A 17,890-nucleotide genomic window follows, 5' to 3' on the forward strand; every position below is an offset into this window, starting at 1 on the left:
TAACCATAAATAATAAATAACTTTAATAAAGAATTACAGTTTGAGATGCTTCTACATAGAACAATTTCTTTTGCCTTACATTTTAGAGCGTTGTTTTGCATAACAGAATAATCTGTAATGAATATTAGCCTCTTTACACTACATATATACTTGACTTGTTTTATTGATTATGTATACGTATGATGATTTTTAATCTTAGTAAAGCAGCATCTCCCAAATCAAAGGTTTCTTTTGAAATTGCCAAATGAAAAAAAACTTTTCTGCTGTTTATTACAGGGAAGTTTTAGTGACGTACCTGGAAAATGCCTCCATGCCCTTACATTCTCAGTGACATTTATTGCAAAATCCACGTTGGCTTCAGTGTATGGAAGATCAGGCCCTAGAGTTGTACTCTTACTTTTTAAGGAGTAAAAGCATCCTTTAGATTCAGGGTTCTGGCAAGCCGGACTGTGATCTCCCCCCGTTTCAGCCTGTCCTTCTGTCAGAGGTTGCCACCCCCTTAGCACGCCCTTACCTCGACTGCCCGTAGGATGGTTCAATTGTATAAACTTACTGCCACTAGTATTTGCTCCAACGGGAAGAGACCATTGCATTAAACAAGCAAATAAACAACTGTCTTTCCCTTGTCAGAGTTTAACAAAAGTACTTTTTATTCTTTTTGCACATTAATAAACACAGAATTAAATAATCTGGGGAACCTGCAGAAAGACAGGATTTAAAGGCCACCTCCTTTTTGGACAAACAAATATTAATCTTGACTTACTAAACATTTTCTTTTAGAATATAAATAGTGCCTTTTTAAAGGCTATTTTAGAATGTTTTAGCCTTGAAATATGCTACAGTGCTAATGCTATTATGGTATAGTCTACAGAAGTTATGTACGCTACAACATGGGGATCAATTCTGCATTAAAAAACAGCACACAAACTTAACGCTTGCAATACAAAGACATTTTGTGTTCTCAGTCACACAGTTGGCTTTCCTCTAGAACAGCAGGCTCTTTAACCAAACAATAACAACAAGGTCAAGGGAGATCAAGCGTTAGATTTACAAACACATCTCATCTCAGCTGTGGGGGGAAATGGTTTCCTGCATGCAGGGCTCTTTTAGCTTTTTAAAGCAGAAGAAATGGTGTAATCATTCCTTATCCAGTTAAACTACTGCCCACTCAACCAATTTCTCCCACATATTTTTCTGATTAATAACTAATAGTTACAGCTGGGATTGGAGACACAGTGGCATTATTACAGAATAATTGAAAGCTACTACAGAGAATCTTCAAGAATGAAAAATAGTGGGCCACCTCCAGAGGAAACACACCAGGAATCAGAAGTACAAAACTGACAGTCTAGGCACAGAAAAGAAGAGGTGCAAGCCGAGCTTATGAACATAAGAATGCTGATAAACGAAAACTTACTTGAAGTATTTGTCATTCTAGTATTCCTCTCACTTTTCTTCATATTAAAAATCAAGGTGAATCTGGGAATTCTATAACAATTTAAATATGATTTTAAAGATAGATATATATATAGGGACTACAGTGCTTTCAAATTGCTATTAATTGCTGTATAACCTAGAACATTAATAATTACTTCAGCCACACAAACTAAAGAGAGAATTTACTTTCTGTCCAAGTTACAGAGTGTGGGAAAAAAGTAGTTTCATTACCAGGCTTAATAAAAAGTCTAAGACTGGTGCAGTTCTAGTAGAAAAATCTTGCTAATCAAAGCTTTTTTTTTTTTTTTTAAAAAAAAACCAACACAAACATCCCACCCCAGAATTAGTGATAATTCATTAAAGTGCTTTTAAGTGGAAGGTTGTCAGTTTTTTAATTTACTGGAACTAGATAGTTTAACCAAGGATCTGAAGTTTTCAAGAACAGTAAGTTGTCAAAAGATCGGAGTAGCAAGGCACGCTAATACTTCCTAAAACAAAAAACAGAGATTGGTCATATATACGTGTATACTTATATGAACATAAGCAATGCAGCACCATTATCTCCTCTGAAGAAACTCCATTCAAATGGAGAATGGAAGCAATTTATTTTTTGCCCCTTTTGATGGGGACGTGTGTTCCTTTCACACTGAGATTCTCCAAAGAAGCTCTGGGCTCCCTGGAACCTGCAACTGCAAGTGGTTTCTCTCTGAAACAAACAACAACAAAAAATCACAACCACCATATGATACTTGTACAACATTTGTGCATAACTGAGCTAAGAGCATCACCATATTTCTCCATAAAAAACACTCACCATTTTAGCTTATCAATTCATTAAGTAATTTTCAAAGTCAAAAATACTATATTTCTTCAAAATTTAGTTAACAAAATACTGCCTTATACTGTTTATTGTGGCATCATGAGAAAAGGAGCAATAAACCATGCCATTTCAGGAAGAAATTCTTGACTGTGAGGGTGGTGAGCCCCTGGCCCAGGTTGCCCAGAGAAGCTGTGGCTGCCCCATCCCTGGAGGGGTTCAAGGCCAGGCTGGATGGGGCTTGGAGCAACCTGGTCTGGTGGGAGGTGTCCCTGCCCAGGGCAGGGGGGTGGAACTGGATGGTCTTTAAGGTCCCTTCCAACCTAAACCACTCTATGATTCTATTTCTCCTCAGACTGCCAGTAAGCATTGTTTGTTCATAAACAGATTGCTTCCGAATTGGATTTTCATTCTGTTTCTAGCATTTCCTTAATTCTGGTAGGAAACTATTTTTACCTTCGTGATCCATCTTCCTTGGGTATGTGATGAATACTTCTGTACTTTGGAGCTTCTAAATTGCATCTAGTCCTAGATGGCTTGAACTTCATAATCTCTTTCTGCCACTCCTCATCAAAGGTCCGGGCCTCAGCTGAAAAACAGTTAGAGTTTGCTTTTATTTTTAATAAATGCAAGCAAGATAGGAAAAAACATGAAATGGAAATCAGGTTTTTTGAACAGTGTTTTTTAAACTTGTGGTCTGTGACTTTCCACATGGCCCACAAACTATTTCTAGGGGATCTGTAAAAGACAACTAAAAGCTCACTGCAGTAAGATTACGTTCAGAAGATAAAAACAAAAAACCTGAAAGTCACTGTGTTGTAGAAGTATATTCACATTTTAACCACACATTTCTTAAATATCTATTTTATGTTAGCCACAAACACACAGCAAGTAGTAAAATTCTGTTAAAAGTTTGATTGAAACCATAAAACATTAAAAGTACTTCCAAATATGAGCAGCTACTGTACAAACAAACAGTACCTAAGGCATTGTAACACATGTTCAAGTCTAACTAGTTACTTTAACTTAGTTTGTCCAAATTTATATCAACTGTGGAAACTTGATTTGCAGACTTGCAGATTGTCTGAAAAACAGTCCCTTTTAAGATGTCTGAAGCTGGAACTTCAGAATTGGTACGTGAAACAACAGTGTAAAGCCCATTAGAGAACTGCATAAAAAGACATACTTTCATCCAGGTTGATGAATTCTTGATTCATTTCTTCATCACCAGTCTTGCTGTTCTTTGATTTTTTAATGACGTGAGCACGATCATGAATATGATGACCAATAGCCATTTTTTGTAGTCCACTTTCAGAATCCCTGAGTGCTTTTCTTGTCTCCTTAACCTGTACAAAAGAGGGAAGTGTTCTTTCAACCAAAACCAGAAGTTTTTTAAAAATTCCAGTTTTCTTCCCCAAAGTTTTTATATCTTTGTTTTGAAAAGGTTAGGTTTTACAGGCTTCTCCAATTGTCTCATCTACCGTGTTGGCTGAAAATACACCAATAAAGCACAGATCAAGTCTATTTTCTTTCTGCCAACACGCAGGAAGATTAAACAAGAAAACCTAAACTCCTTAAGTAACGTACAATACTGGATATTAATTGTTGGGGAAAAATAAGCCTAATCTAAATATACTACACACAGACAAGTCTTCTTGACATTCTCCTTGACAACAGAACGAATAACAGCCGATGCCAATATTCTCAGCATGAAGGGACAACTAATTACTAGGTTGTCATGTTGACTGGCTTGAAACCCAGGCAACCACTTATCACTGTGTTCATAGGTATTATTATTAGAACCTTTTTGATAACTGAGTGTCTGCTTGAGCTTGAACATAACCCACAGCCAATCATGCTCAACGGCCTTTACTGCTCACATATAGTCTTTCATGAACCTTGCTTCAGGGTTCAAATTCAAATTCAAATTTCTTAGCAGAATTAGACGCAACAGCTGCGAGGAAGTCAATGAAAGGGCATCTCCATCTGAAGCGTTACGTAAGCTTTTAAAAGTGCCCGAGTAAAGGGGATGATTTGAAGCCACATTTTGCATAAATAGACTGCCTCTTGCTCTCCTATATTTTAGACAGAATTTTAAATGTGCAAGAAGAGGATTAATTACAGCAAAGGGAAAGACACTGGAGACCGCCTTGAAGAATCAGCTGTTCTGGCACTCAATTTTTCCAGTCTTTGATAGGCATACAATTTATTTAGACATATACTTAGAAGCATACAAATTACAAGGAACAAAATCGCACTTTAGCTTAAGAAGCCTTTAATATAGAGCGATATTTAAACAGACATATATTTTTCTAAATTATAATAGTAACTGTCTCCAGTAAAAAGAACCTGCAGGAAACTGGTTTAGTATAAATGAGCTTCGATTCTAATAATTACATACCACCTTTTTGTTGCATCTCAGCACTACTTACACCTCCTGGAGCGGTGCGTGTCTGAGCCGAAGCCTGGAAAACTTTTGGTGGTTCATCACCTACTTTGGAGTATGTCATCACAGAGGAGGAGCTGAATGTGTGTGCATCTGGATGGATGGATAGGTCATCCTACAAGCAATGTAGACTTCTTATTAATAAAAGTTAAAACTTGTGGATAATAGGTACTTCTTACATTCTGAGACTATCTTATAATGAAAAAGAATATCCCCCTGAAAAAATTAACCCCCAGTCCTGGCACTGCCGATATGGCCTGTTGGGAATAGACTTTGGCATTTGATATGCTCCCACTCTAGTCCAAGCCTTGTCTGGCCACAGGTCTCCCCATGCCAGGAAACATGACAACAGATAAAAAGCATGGGCAGCAATAAGCAACTGCTCAAACGTTTGCCCTGGCATAGTTTAGTAATGAATAAACTATAACATCGGTCTTGCCACATACAGCATATAACAAGGTGTGTAAAGAATTCAGGTGAAATAGGACTTGAGCAACAATGGTTACAAGCCATTTTACGAGGCCAATAAAACACAGTAAATATACTCAGCAACACTTAATAGATACCAGCATTATCTTCAAAGACTATGAAGAAAGAAGCAGCCCTGAAAACAAAATCAGAGGAAAGTCCATATGCAGGGTGGCATTTAGGAGTTTGTGGTTTTGTTTTTAAGTGCACGGTAACACTTTAAACTGCTTCTTCACTTAAGGTGTCAGCTCTGGCAACAGCTAACCAGATAACTTACAGCAGTTCTAAGCCCTAGAGAATCAAGCATACATTTAAAGTATTGTTAGGAAATAATTAGTGACAACATAGAGAATAACAACCACAATATAGTCTGGGGAAAAAAAAATAAAGTTTTACTATGTGCTTGAGACTAGTAACCTTTTTCTTGGTAAGACTGAGTAATATTTTAAATAACTATCATTCTCCAATACAATTAATTTTAGAACACATTTTAAAAAAACTTACAAATTTTCTTTGCATTTCCAGCATACTGTTTCTCATATTTGACATCATCCTGTCCATTGCAAAAAAAGGTTCCCCAAAATCTGCATCCTGCTAAAAGCAAAGACATGAAAATTAAAACAAAGCCTTCTGGCTCTTCAAGTTCTGAGGCTGTTTTTTTTATGTGCGTTTTTAATGCAAATCAGACCATCAAAAATGGTTTTTACAGACTGCAATTCACACACATAGACAAGCTAAAGTGCACCTTTTCAAATGAAAAATTGAAAGCTAGCATGGGGAGCTTGATTGGAGATATTAGAAAGACAGACGTGGAAGATTTGACACTCAAATATTAAAAATAAGCTCATTTTGTGGCCAATTTACAAGAAGTATTTTCATATATCTTCTAACCTAAATAGCTTCTGCTGTAAAAAGTACTATATGACTCTCCATAGCTTATAACCTATTGAAGATCAAATTATCTCTATTATGCAAATCCCTTAATGCACATGGAATCGCATTGAAAACGCATCCCAGCGGACACAGCTGTTCTTTTGCAGGAGTAGTGTACATTACTCATAAAAGGGCACTGTGGAAAAATCAGAGAACCATAACTTGGTATTTTAATGGCAGCTTAATTACTTCATGCTATAGATGTATTCAACAAAACATTCATTCGTTATTTTTACATGAAAGCAGAAGATACAGTGTTGCATGAAGGATAGATACTAAGACAGGTTGACATGTACAGAATTTTTTTAATAGGATCTGTAGCTGATGGCATATACTGATGAAAGCTTCCTTTGCAAGAAAACAAAGCAAAATACAGAGACAGGGAGACAGTAAGTAGGGAAAGGGTGAACTTTAAGTGACCATCTGGGAAGACAGCAATGTTGTCCCAAATGAGCTTCCTCCTCTGGGCTCCTCTCCAGTGCAGCAGGTGGTGAAGATAAAGATGACTTTCACCATGCCTTTTGTCTCCTACTATGGACTTTTCCTCAGGACCCTTTCAAACTCCCTACCGGGCTCCTGGTTTCCGACATGAGCAGCTCTGGTTGGAGTGCACTAGTTAAGTGCAAACACCACACACTGATTGTTTGGCGAGCTTTAGACACACATACACGTTGCTGCTTCCCAGGAGAACCGCTGTGCCACCACCACGAGCTGGTCCATAGGTACGTATGAGGCCATGAGAAAAGCACGGAAAACAGCTCCCAAGGGCTCTGCAAAACCCAGCAGCTTTGGGAAAAGGCAGGCTGCTGGGCTGCACATAGCAGCCCTTTGCACTGCTAAGGCGCTACGAAATACCAGGATGCTAATTACAATAGCAAACACCCCACGTTCCTCCAACTACTGGAAATATATAGAATTAAATTTAAATAAATTCATGTAAATAGTTATGTATTTAAAAGTTTAAAAATAAAACCTGCAGTTTAAGCACAAAACTAAGTAAAATTCAGGTATAGAAAATCTTCAATTTGTTTCTTGAGTAGCAAGAAAACCGAGTCCTTAAGGGCTATAAAAACCTCTGTGCAATAACTGTAGACAATTTAGGGCATCAAATCATTGCAAGTGTCAGTAACTCCAGAGAACTGCCTTCTACAGTTAGAAGTCTGGACGCTGACCAGTGACATTACATAGTAATCAGCTGTAACTATGGAATTACGTGCCATAGATTGGGGCAAGGGGAGTAAAACCATAGCCTGTGCAGTTAATAGCAGAAGAACTTTGAGTAGCTAATACACTTTTTGCATACAGCAAGTTGCCAGTTTGTGCCTCAAATATATAACTGAACAAGTAATGCTTTTACATCTGAAAATTCAAAGACCCATGCTTATTTTTACCTGCTCTGCAAGCGAGAGCCACACTCTAAGCTACTGGTTTTCAATCTGAGGATTCTTTAAAGACTTCCAAAGGAAGCAAAAACCTCCATAAGGGTCATAACAATAAACTTGGTTTTCCTCAGGTACTTTTTACTTATCTTTTACAAGGTATTCCAGAGACCCCAACAAACCACAGCTGAAAACCATTCCAAGCCCAGTTCCACGGGAAATTCTGTCTCCAGAAGCTGGCCTGTCTTAGCTGTGACCAGTGCTACAGGTCTTATCGTTATCACAGACGCAAACACACTCCAAGCCACTAGCATCCATCTACAGGCAAAACTCAGAAGTTTGGAGTCTGTCTCCAGGGATTATTTCATGCATATCCATCAAACACCAATGGACACATGCCAAGTAGAAAAGCCAGCTGCTAAGTATTAACTTTTCCAGTCTTGATATCAGCATATTTAGTCTACCCCAGCATTTTCATTTAATAACAAAAAAATAATTTTAAATAAAAGAAATCTTTCTTGAATTATATTGTTCCATGTATCTAAACACCACCAAGAGCAGTTCACAAGCACACTGAGACTAGCCTTTGCCCATGCTTTAGTTATGCAGACAGTATACACATGCTAGGAAGAGCTACAAGGGTTATTGCTCCTGGGATACTAACCACTCTACCAAAGCCTGCAAAGGGCATGAGGGAGTAGCTTGTTGCCTGGAAGAAAAAGGACCAGCATCTTTTAGTTATTACACTTGTTACCAAACACAGCAAAAGTAATTTTCATATACAGTACACTTTCATAGTGCACTTTCATATACAGCAGGTGATTAAACATTTCCGATCAAATAAAAACAGTCACTGAAGTGGACCTTGGTAATTTACAATGTGCTACAACAATATAATATGAAGTAGTCTCTGGGTATATGGAAGTAGTATGTTTATACTAATGATATTGGAAACTGATAGCTGTCACCACACTTAATAAGTCATACCCATATGTATGTACTAAAAGTACTTAAAGCTAGAAGTTGAGAAACATTTGTATACCATAGCAACCTCTGTATTAAAATTATTTAAAACGTGACACGGTGCTTCAGACATCACCCACTTTTCTGAAAACACTTCATTCTACTTATGCAACAGAGCCCCATCAATGAAAGTTGATTAAAATTAACAAATCAATAGTTCCTTTAACGTAAATTTATGTAATTAAATTTCAGAAGGCTGGCATACAATTTTAGAGCTTAAAAAAATTAAGTGATGCAGCTGACCTGTTTGCAAGCACTCTTTAGGTATTACTAGAGATTAATGTAAATATAAAAAGATATTTCTGTAAAATATCCATACATCCCTTGTGATAAACAAAAGGAAGTCTAGCTTGTCAGCAGTTTCAAAGGTCATTGCAAAGAAGTTCTAGGTAAATCTATAATCATATACAGAACCACATGGAGACAAATACCCCGTGAGCAAATTATATTCTTCTGCAGTTGTATAAATAGCTGTAACTATAAACACCAGCAAATACAGTTTCTGTCTGACCAACTGATATTGAATATCCCTATATGAGATGCTGGAAAACACACTGATGTTTCCAGGAAACAAAGATGGGAGAGATATATAAAAGCCTACCTAAAGAAAGACTGGTTAGACAGAACTACCAAGCACTTTACAATAACTAAGTACAAAAGAAAGGAATTACCAGATTCTTGAATACCTTTATGAACTCTGATTGCAGTTCTGTTTAATATGTAGTGGCAGGAAAGAATATACCAAGTGCAAAAGGATATCCTCAGAAAGAATAAAGTTGTTAGTCATAAAAAGTTTATAAACTCTATTTTAGAATACATCCTAAAAGCTGTTAAATAGTTGCCCAAGATACATTACGATGAGATATCCAAACAAAACCGAATGATGGTATCTCTTAAGTTGTTTTACCCCAATCCTCCTCCTCCTTGTATCCTTTCCTCCTCCTTCCCTCCCTCCAAAAGGCTAAAAGTTGACACTGCAAACCTCTTTGAGAAAGGAAAAGCATTTTCAAATTTGAATGCTATATTGATGCACATTGAGGTGTTGCAAGAAATTCTGTTCCTTGCAAAGTAGTTTTAGGCAGGCTATAGTTTACTAAACATTGAATTACAACACCAGTAATCAGTATGAGTAATTTTAACAAAGTATATCTTACATGGTAGTAAAGATATCCATCTTTTCTTACATAAAAATCTAATTATTTTAAGTGTTTGAATAATCTCTTGAGGGAAGCCAGTAAAAGCAGTTTGAGACTACAACAAGGCTCAAATAATCAGTGTTGAGTCTGCCGTGACATCTGACAACTCTTAGGTGAAACATGAGGAAGATTAAAAGATACTGGAAAGATTTTAGCAGGTGTGGAATTCTTTTGTGCTTATCAAAATAACACAGCACTCTTGCACCTTTAACTCCCCTCTGTAACCACAGATAAAGGTTTTCTATGCCTTACATTTTTCCCCACTGCCAAAACCAAGGGATACAAACCCCTCAAGATACTAGAGTAAGGTTTAACATTTTCTAAAGGATAAGAAGTCTGATCTGGTTTTATGCATCTATTGAACCAAGGCCTAAGAATCTGCTTCAGTAAAGGAAAGATCGTGCCCTAATTAGATACAGCAACATCTATATTTGAAACTAACTGGCAATGTATGAGCACAGAGGAAAGAATCTGACAGTTACCCTTTTGACTTGTAGGTGACAGTCCGTGTTTCAGCTATGCTTATTAAGCTCTAACTATCTAGGCTTGAACAACCACCACCAAAGCTGGCTGAGTTCCACAAGCCCTTGTAATCTGTTTTGTCTTCCAACTGTTTTTTAAAATCTAGTGTGGTTCATTATAGTAAGAGATCATTCAGCTGCAAAATGTTTAGCCTGGTGGAGGGAAAGGAACCAACTTCAAACATATATCCTCTCTAAACACAGCAATTAGATAAGGAAGCCTAAGATATAGTTGTCCTGCATGCCCAGAGAGCTGAAAAGATACTTTATGTAAAACACAGGTCATTGCCAGCTTCTCAGTTTCAGTGGTAGTTTACAGAAATACTAGGTTTTGTATCATTTTCCCTGACCTTTAATTCTTACAGTCTTATATCTAGAGAAAACATTAAGAATCAGACCAAATACAGAATGCAAAGCCTTTATTCACAGTTGCGAAATTGAAACAGGTTTAATATATCTGTGTAAATACTATTTAAGTGTTTGAAACACAGGTTTGTGTTAAATCAAACTAACATAAATACCTAGACAAAAGATACTAAAGTGCAAAATGAAGGCATAAACATATCAAGGTATTTTTTTCAGTAAAGTTAGCATGAAAAGGAAGTAAGTGTTCAGAGAAGGCTCTGTCATTGGACAGTTTTAATGCCTTTCTGTAATAGAAACATTTATTACATAGTATTTATTAAACCAAACATTTGACAAATATGTTTAGTTTGTTTCATAGAATATTGTATATTCAACGTTCAATAACATACGGACTTGTTATTAGTGCTAACAGAAGTTTGTTAGTGTCAAGTAACAGGCCATTAAGGAACCAAAAGAGAGAGATTATTCACATTTTACTCCGTGCTGAAACACTCTGACCAAGGTTGCAATAACTGAGCCAGGTCTCTGTTTCCACTGGACCAAGTTTAACAGACATGGAAATGTGAAGCCAACTAAATTACCAGTAAATGCAAATTCCATGTAGCAATCCTTAGAGATTAAGAAACTACTTACTCTGCGATTTCCTCTTACAGCAACCTGAGATTCCTGGCGTGCTCTTCGATCTACTGTTCTCTCCCCACCATCTGTTATACTGAGAAATGGATCTCGTCCAAAAGGATCAGAAAAGCTTCTCATCATCTGCCGCATATATTCATGGTGCGCAGCAAAAGGATCACTGAAAATGAGATATTTCACATAGAAAGTCATTGGAGTTTATTCCGAGCTACATACAATGACTCTGAAATTTTTAAAACTCAATTTTTAAAATTATTCCATATGGTTCTTTATTCAAATTCTTTTTTTTTTTTTTTCTTAATAGGACCCAACTGGGTAATCTCCTGTTCCTCACAGTCTCTCACTTCTTTCACTTTTCTTCCCATCTTGCAGGTTAGTTGGGTGTTTTAGTTCTTCTGTCTTCATTGCTCTCCCATGCTCTTGGGTGTCCATATTGCTTTTTGTCTTTCCTCATCTTTTCCAAAAATATTCCATCCTTTGCAGCCACCTTTCACTCCAGACTATGTTTACTGTCTGCCAGGAACTATAAAACTGACCTATATTATCACTTCTTCTACCTCCAACCCCTGATATTTAAAGAATTCTCCCCCTGCCCTTTCCTTTACTTTCATCTTCCAAAGCTTAGCACAGTACTACTCACCGAACCCATTGTGTCCCACTAGATTCCTCCCCTCGGCCCCCAAATTTATTTTCTGGTCACTCCCATTCTACTTCTCATCCTCAAAAACGTATACCATCATCTAAACTCAAGCCAGCTCCATCTCCTTTAATTTAGTCACCCACTATTGCATCTTTGCCTTCCCTTTCCCACGAATCATGTTCTTGCATCCCTTTTGCTTGCTTAGGAAAAAGGATTCTTACTGGCTTTTTGCTTTCCTGTTAGTTCTCACCCCGCCTTTTTTCTCCTCTTTCTAAACGCTCAACCTGTTTCCAGAATCCTACAGAACCCCATCAGTAATCCCAAAGCTTGGCTTGCAGGTAAAACATTGCTGAAGTTGCTCTCCATTATTACTTACTTAATTCTTTGCATTCTCTAATTTGGACAAGAACAAAATATTTCTAACTGAGGCCAAAAGAGGAGCAAAATATTATTTTGTCAGAAGCACAATATATGATCAGTACTGTTGCCTGTGGTCCAAGGCTACAAATTACTACTTCATACAAAAAACATGCTTCATTTCCTTCCTTCATCTCCAGTCTAATTTTCCCCTTTGCTATTCCGCTGAAAGGCACTTTATTAACATTAACAGTCATTTCCCAGGTATGTTTACTTAGACTTAATAGCACCTCATCTTCCTTCCTATCAGTTTCCTGGCACTCCCCAGACACCTCATACCCTCATTCTGTCCAGGACACTGCAACCTTTCCCATGACATCTCATCCTCCACGAAGAAAAGCTTCAGGCTGTTCCTCTGACTTCTTCAAGACCCAATTGTCTCTTGAAAGCCTCCTGAACAGCTTTTCTGTTCTCCCCACCCCTTATCTCCAGTCCCATAAAAGCTAGTTTCCACACCATGTGGCCACTTTGATCTCTGTGCTTTGCACTTTCTCTTCTTGGGCTAAAGTTGCTTTTTTCCCCCCCCTTTTTAAGTGAAAAAGAAATAAGGTTACGAACATAATGCTGGATTAATTTTCAAACACGATTTTTTAATCCAACAATATCTCTTTAAGCTTTGCAACATACTTAACTCACTCCAATGCAGACAGACCTTTATAGTTTAGAAGTAGTTTTACCGTTGTCATTAAGCAGACCCTAATCTACCCCACTCACATGACTACTAGCTTTAACTTCGGTCCTAATGTGATAAGCAGCTTGCACACAGCAAGTGTCCCCTCACTTTTCACAGGATGAAGAACAGATGGAAAAAGTCTCTACACAAGCCAAAATGAGGGAGGCACACAAGCACTACCACAGTATGTGCAGTCTTCCATCAAATCTGTTTTGACACCACAAACTTCAGATAGGTTTGGTTATCAAAACACAAATAAATATGAATGGTATTCCACCAGTAACTTATGCATAACAAAATTTCTTCCCAGTCCCTTCCAGTTCAAAAGCAGTAGGACACTCATAAAATAAGCTATCTACAGCACCTCATATGCAAAACAAGATTCCATAGATGTAATATAGATACTAAAAACTGGTTGAATTTAGTGTGTGTAACATGCTGTAATATATGTCGCCTGACATAAAATAATGCTTCATACCTTCCGAAATTGTCCTTTTTGCCTTATTTCAATTTCTTTGGCAGCTTCTCTTGGCCTTTCACCCTCCACTACATCTATTTCATACACTCATACCTGCATCTTAAACAGTGGAGTTCTGTTGTTGTTGCTGCTTTTTTTTTTAAAAAAAAAAAAAAAGAAAAGGTCTGTGAAACAATTTTTAAGTACAGCTTCTTACTATCAGAGATAGGGGAAGTAAGATATATTCCCTAGGAACATTTTAGGGAGCCATTCATAAAAGAAAAAAATCTAGTGTTGTCAAGCCTCGAAAGAAATACTACTATTTCGGTAGGGCAAAACCAACGGAAAGTCAACAGAGAATCTATCTGGAAGACAAGGTTTCCAAGGAATTAAGATCTACCACGTTGATGGCTCTGATGACTAAAATTCAAACCATAACTACAAAAGTACAAAAGGAGTACGTCACCCTTACAGGAAAAAAAAAAAAAATATAAAACAAGTCAAAGTCTCCCCAGTAGAGGATGCAAGATTTTAAATTCTTTGTTCAAATCACAGATTTTATAGGATGGCAACAGGTGGAATGTGTCCTACTTCAATTACTATTGATCACATCTGACTTAAAATCTGACCTTTTTTAGAGGGAGGGTTGGGGAGGGAAGATACTTTTGATGAGACAGACATATTTCTGCACACTTTGCACTATTATATCATAAGAGCGATGGGGAAGAAGAGAGGGGGTTCTATAAGGGTTTTGCACACGGAATTTGTGCCTTTCACGTGTTAAGCACTGTAAGTTATTTTCAAAATTAAGTCCTGAATGGAGACAAACGATTTATACATTTGTTGTTCCATTATTCCGCAGTAACAAAATTTTATCTAATAAGTAGTTGATCTGACCTTCACCTGACATTCAGGTGTTTGCAGGGATCAATAAAGGGAACAAAAATGTTCAGCCTCTCAGATCATTGCAGTCTCAAACAAGTATGTCTACTCTACAGAGAAAGAGATTTAAAAGGCTGATGCTGCTAACACAGATGCAAGTGAGGATTTCCACTAAGATGCACCTCACTTGGTAAGTTCTTGTATGATTCAGGCTTAAGGCTCTATGTTCCAGCTGAAACCTTTCACAGTGTTACAGTAAAAACACAACGTTATTCCTTACTTGAGTGTATGTTTCTGGTCAGTTGACAATCAGTGTCCTAGAACAATAAATTCAGTTAACTATTTTTGAAAACTGTACTTGCTATTATATATATATATTTTTTTCCCCTTAGGAAGTTGCGTAAGCCTGAAATTGCAGAAACACACTGGATATAACACCTGGAACAATAAAACAAGAGCTGAGCATTGGTAAATTAAAACAGATGCCAACTGCACTTGGCAGAGAAGATGCAACTTCTGCACCTGTCCAGGCTATTTGGGATGAAACTCAGCTGGGCCTGGGCAGCCCTTGGCTGACTGACCAGCACTTCCCCAGGGCAGCTGCTCACAGAGACATTTCTTTTAACCCAGGCACTATTTCCAGTTCAGCAGTCAAAACCTCTCCTTCTGAGGCAACAGAAGCTCAGTATTACACTATTTTGGAAGCTAATCTTATCTGAAGTAATAAGCTGATTTCCTTAACCATATGCAAAACAGACTTACAAGGACAGTGCCAAGGAAATGAATCTCAGTATCAGTCTCTCTCATCTCTCTCACACACACTCCCTTCCTCTTATCTTCTGTAATCTTCCCTCGCCACCCCCCCCCAATTTAAACTGCATCTGCAGCTACAATAAAAATGAATAAATAAGAGGAGAGCAACTGATATTTTAAAAGCACACTACGAATTACTACAAACAAGAATTTCCTTTTTTATTTTCATTTCATGCAGAGGATTTGCATAGTGCACTTTCTGCATAGTGTATCCTGCACACAACAGGTGAATTGTTATAATAGCATGCATATTCCTAGAAACCAAGTGTACTAATCCACCTTGCACAGCTTTAGAAACTGTCCCACCGCTAGTAACGTGCTTTTGCAGCGAAGCAGTAGATTCTCCTTTAAGAGGTGCAAATGCAGCCTCAGCTAGAATATCCTGTAACTAAGAGATACAGTCAACAAACCCACATCACAAGGCCTGATGCGATACCCCTCCTTGTCCGCCCACCTGCATTACTCCTTATCTTTGCTTGTAATTAAGCTCCATGTAGTTTTTCTAAAGACGTGGTACTTACTAAAATCGTTCAGACTCCTCTGAGTTCTCTGATCCCAGTCTTACCCGCTACAGATTACAGCTTCTGACAAAAAGACACAAAGTGGGGCCAGACTAGATACTTCAGCAGTTTCGGCTATCTCAGCACTCTATGGGAGCATTTACACAACACTACTTAGATTTATGTTCCAGTGGCAAAAGAAGATTCCCAGCAGGAATAAACTGATTTCAGGGTTGAAAACATAGATGTGCTTTACCCCCAGCACAACCACTGTGCCCGCGGTATAGAAATTAAAAAAAAAACAAAAACAAAAACATCTGCTGAGCCAAAGCATCGACATCCGTTCAGGAAATCGGTACAAGGAGAGAGTTTGCCTTTACTGATGTCACACACACACTTACACAGTTTTAACACAAGAACACCCGGTGTGGTCTTTAGCGTGTGCATTGACAACAGGAGCTCACAGACAGCCTACAGTAAAAAAAATAAATAAATCCAGAAAGGCTAGAATCCAGCACCTGCCCACTTTTTAAGAAACTGAAGAGAAAACCAAAACTCAAAAAACAAAACTCAAGAAACTCAAAGCAACGGAGGTGAAGATTTCTTCTCAGTAGATGTCACTAAGAAATTAAGTTTTTTGCTGCACTGTGAGACAGTAAATATTACAAGCATTACTGAAGAGGGGAGTAAGAGACAAGACCCTGATGTTTAAAATCACTGGCAAGAATTTAACCTCTACAAAGCTTTAAAGGACACTCCGCACCTTCGCTCGCTTGGGGTAACCAGAGAAGCACGGCCGTGACCCACACCGGCGGTTTAACCCCGCACGGGGCGACAAGACCCTCGAATCGCTCCCTCAGGCGGCGGCCTCCCGGCCGCCCGCTCAGACCCCGGCCGCCCGCTCAGACCCCGGCCGCCCCCTCAGACCCCGGCCGCCCCCTCAGACCCCCGCGGCGCTGGGGCCCCGAGGCCCGCCGCCCGCCAGCCCGACCCGTCTCCCCCGGCGGCGGGAAGACCCTGGCCGGCCCCCTCACCGGAAGAAGGGATCCTCCTCGAAGCAGCGCCCCAAGCCCCCGAACATGGCTGCGACTCGGACGGTGCGAGCAGTGTGAGCGCCACCGGCCCCGCCAGCGCCTCGCGGCAGCACCCGCTGCCCCACGTGACGCCCGCGAGCCCCGCCCACTGGCCGCCGCGGCGGTGACGAAGCCGAGCGGGGCGGGGCTCGGCGGGGGTGGCCGTTGCCGTGGCAACCGGCGCCGCCGCAGCCCCGCTCCAGAAGGTTCGGCCCAGAGCCCGCTGCGGGGCCCGGCGGGGAGAGGGGGCAGCCGTACGCGTGGAGCCCCACGCTGCTCCTCGAGCTGCCGCTCCCCAAGCCCCGGCGAGGCGGCGGGGCCCGGCTCGGCCCGGCCCGGCGTGGCTTGTGGGGGTGCAGGCCCCGGCCGGGAGCAGGCCCGGCCTCCACCCCAGCTCCTGTCAGGCATTTGCGGGTGGCCGCTGCCCCCCGCTGCCGCGTCCTTATCAGTCTTAAAAAGAATTACTGTATTTTTTCCGGTAGGTGGCAGTAAAATAAAGCGACCGTGTTGTGCTGCCTCCCCTTTCCCAGCGGCTGGAAAACAGGCGTTTGCCTGAGCGGGAGCCTTTGGAGGAGCAGCCGCACCTCAGTGGGAAGCATCAACGGCCTACGCGAAAAGCAGCCATGAGTAGCAGTTCCAGGAAAAATATAGCAGCGAGGGAAAACTGAGGCCGGAACGGAGGAAGGCTATGTGACCGCAGTCGCTGCTCTGGCTGCGGGTGGCTGTCGCAGCCGTGTGTGGCTCGGGATTGCCTTTCACTCCGCACCAGCTAAGCACTCACAAAGCATATCCGATTTCTGAGGCTTTACGGTAGTTACCTTCTGGCCAGCAGCTCATTCTGTGTTGCTTAACTGTACCGGCTTTGGGGGTGAGACTGGTTAGGATTACTGGTTAAACAGAAAGGGAAAAAAGAGGTCTTTGTCGTGTTGGCGGGAAGAAACAGCCCCGCGGGCGGCTGTAAAGGAGGAAACCCTCAGTAAACCCTGTCGCTGGGCATGGTCGTCAAAGGAAGGTTTCAGTAAAAGAATGGAGCAAATACATGGGGAGGTTTCCTGAAGAGCAGAGTGGTTATGAACATGTAGGAGTGCGTATAAGAACCGTGGTTAAATATAAACTTAGGGCTGAAGGAGGGCAGTTTAAAAGAACCGGAGGTTTAGGAATGTCACCTTCATTCTTCTTAAAATGGGAGAATTGTGGAGAAAAGTTTATGTGT

At 39.9% G+C, this 17,890-nt stretch overlaps 1 protein-coding gene across 4 annotated transcripts; it reads right to left on the minus strand.

Annotated features, from left to right (window-relative positions):
• MLF1 (myeloid leukemia factor 1) lies at positions 1-16,948 on the minus strand. 4 transcript variants are annotated; one of them, XM_074591266.1, is made up of 8 exons: positions 16,639-16,798; positions 11,220-11,382; positions 8,145-8,189; positions 5,673-5,759; positions 4,687-4,815; positions 3,441-3,600; positions 2,711-2,843; positions 1-2,143 (listed from the first exon to the last, which is right to left on the minus strand). In XM_074591266.1, the coding sequence occupies exons 1-8, from the start codon at positions 16,683-16,685 to the stop codon at positions 2,041-2,043; spliced, it is 867 nt and encodes a 288-aa protein (XP_074447367.1). In that variant the 5' UTR covers positions 16,686-16,798; the 3' UTR covers positions 1-2,040. The 4 variants fall into 4 exon arrangements, with proteins under 4 accessions (XP_074447367.1, XP_074447366.1, XP_074447368.1 ...); XM_074591265.1 differs by having other exon boundaries at positions 5,673-5,762; positions 16,639-16,797; XM_074591267.1 differs by lacking the exon at positions 8,145-8,189 and having other exon boundaries at positions 5,673-5,762; positions 16,639-16,948.
• Positions 16,949-17,890: the final 942 nt, after the last annotated feature.

Source organism: Larus michahellis, chromosome 6, assembly GCF_964199755.1.
Source record: "Larus michahellis chromosome 6, bLarMic1.1, whole genome shotgun sequence".
Lineage (NCBI taxonomy): Eukaryota > Metazoa > Chordata > Aves > Charadriiformes > Laridae > Larus > Larus michahellis.

Bases quoted from the DNA above. Each gene is read 5' to 3' on its own strand.
- MLF1 (XM_074591265.1), bottom strand. From the start codon at position 16,685: ATGTTCGGGGGCTTGGGGCGCTGCTTCGAGGAGGATCCCTTCTTCCG. The intron at 8,190-11,219 runs GTAAGTAGTTTC...TTTTTCTTCCAG, and splicing joins CTGTAAGAGGAAATCGCAGA to GCAACAAGCTACTCCCTCAT. The intron at 5,763-8,144 runs GTTAGTATCCCA...CTTTGCTTTTAG, and splicing joins TTGCAGGCTTTGGTAGAGTG to CAGGATGCAGATTTTGGGGA.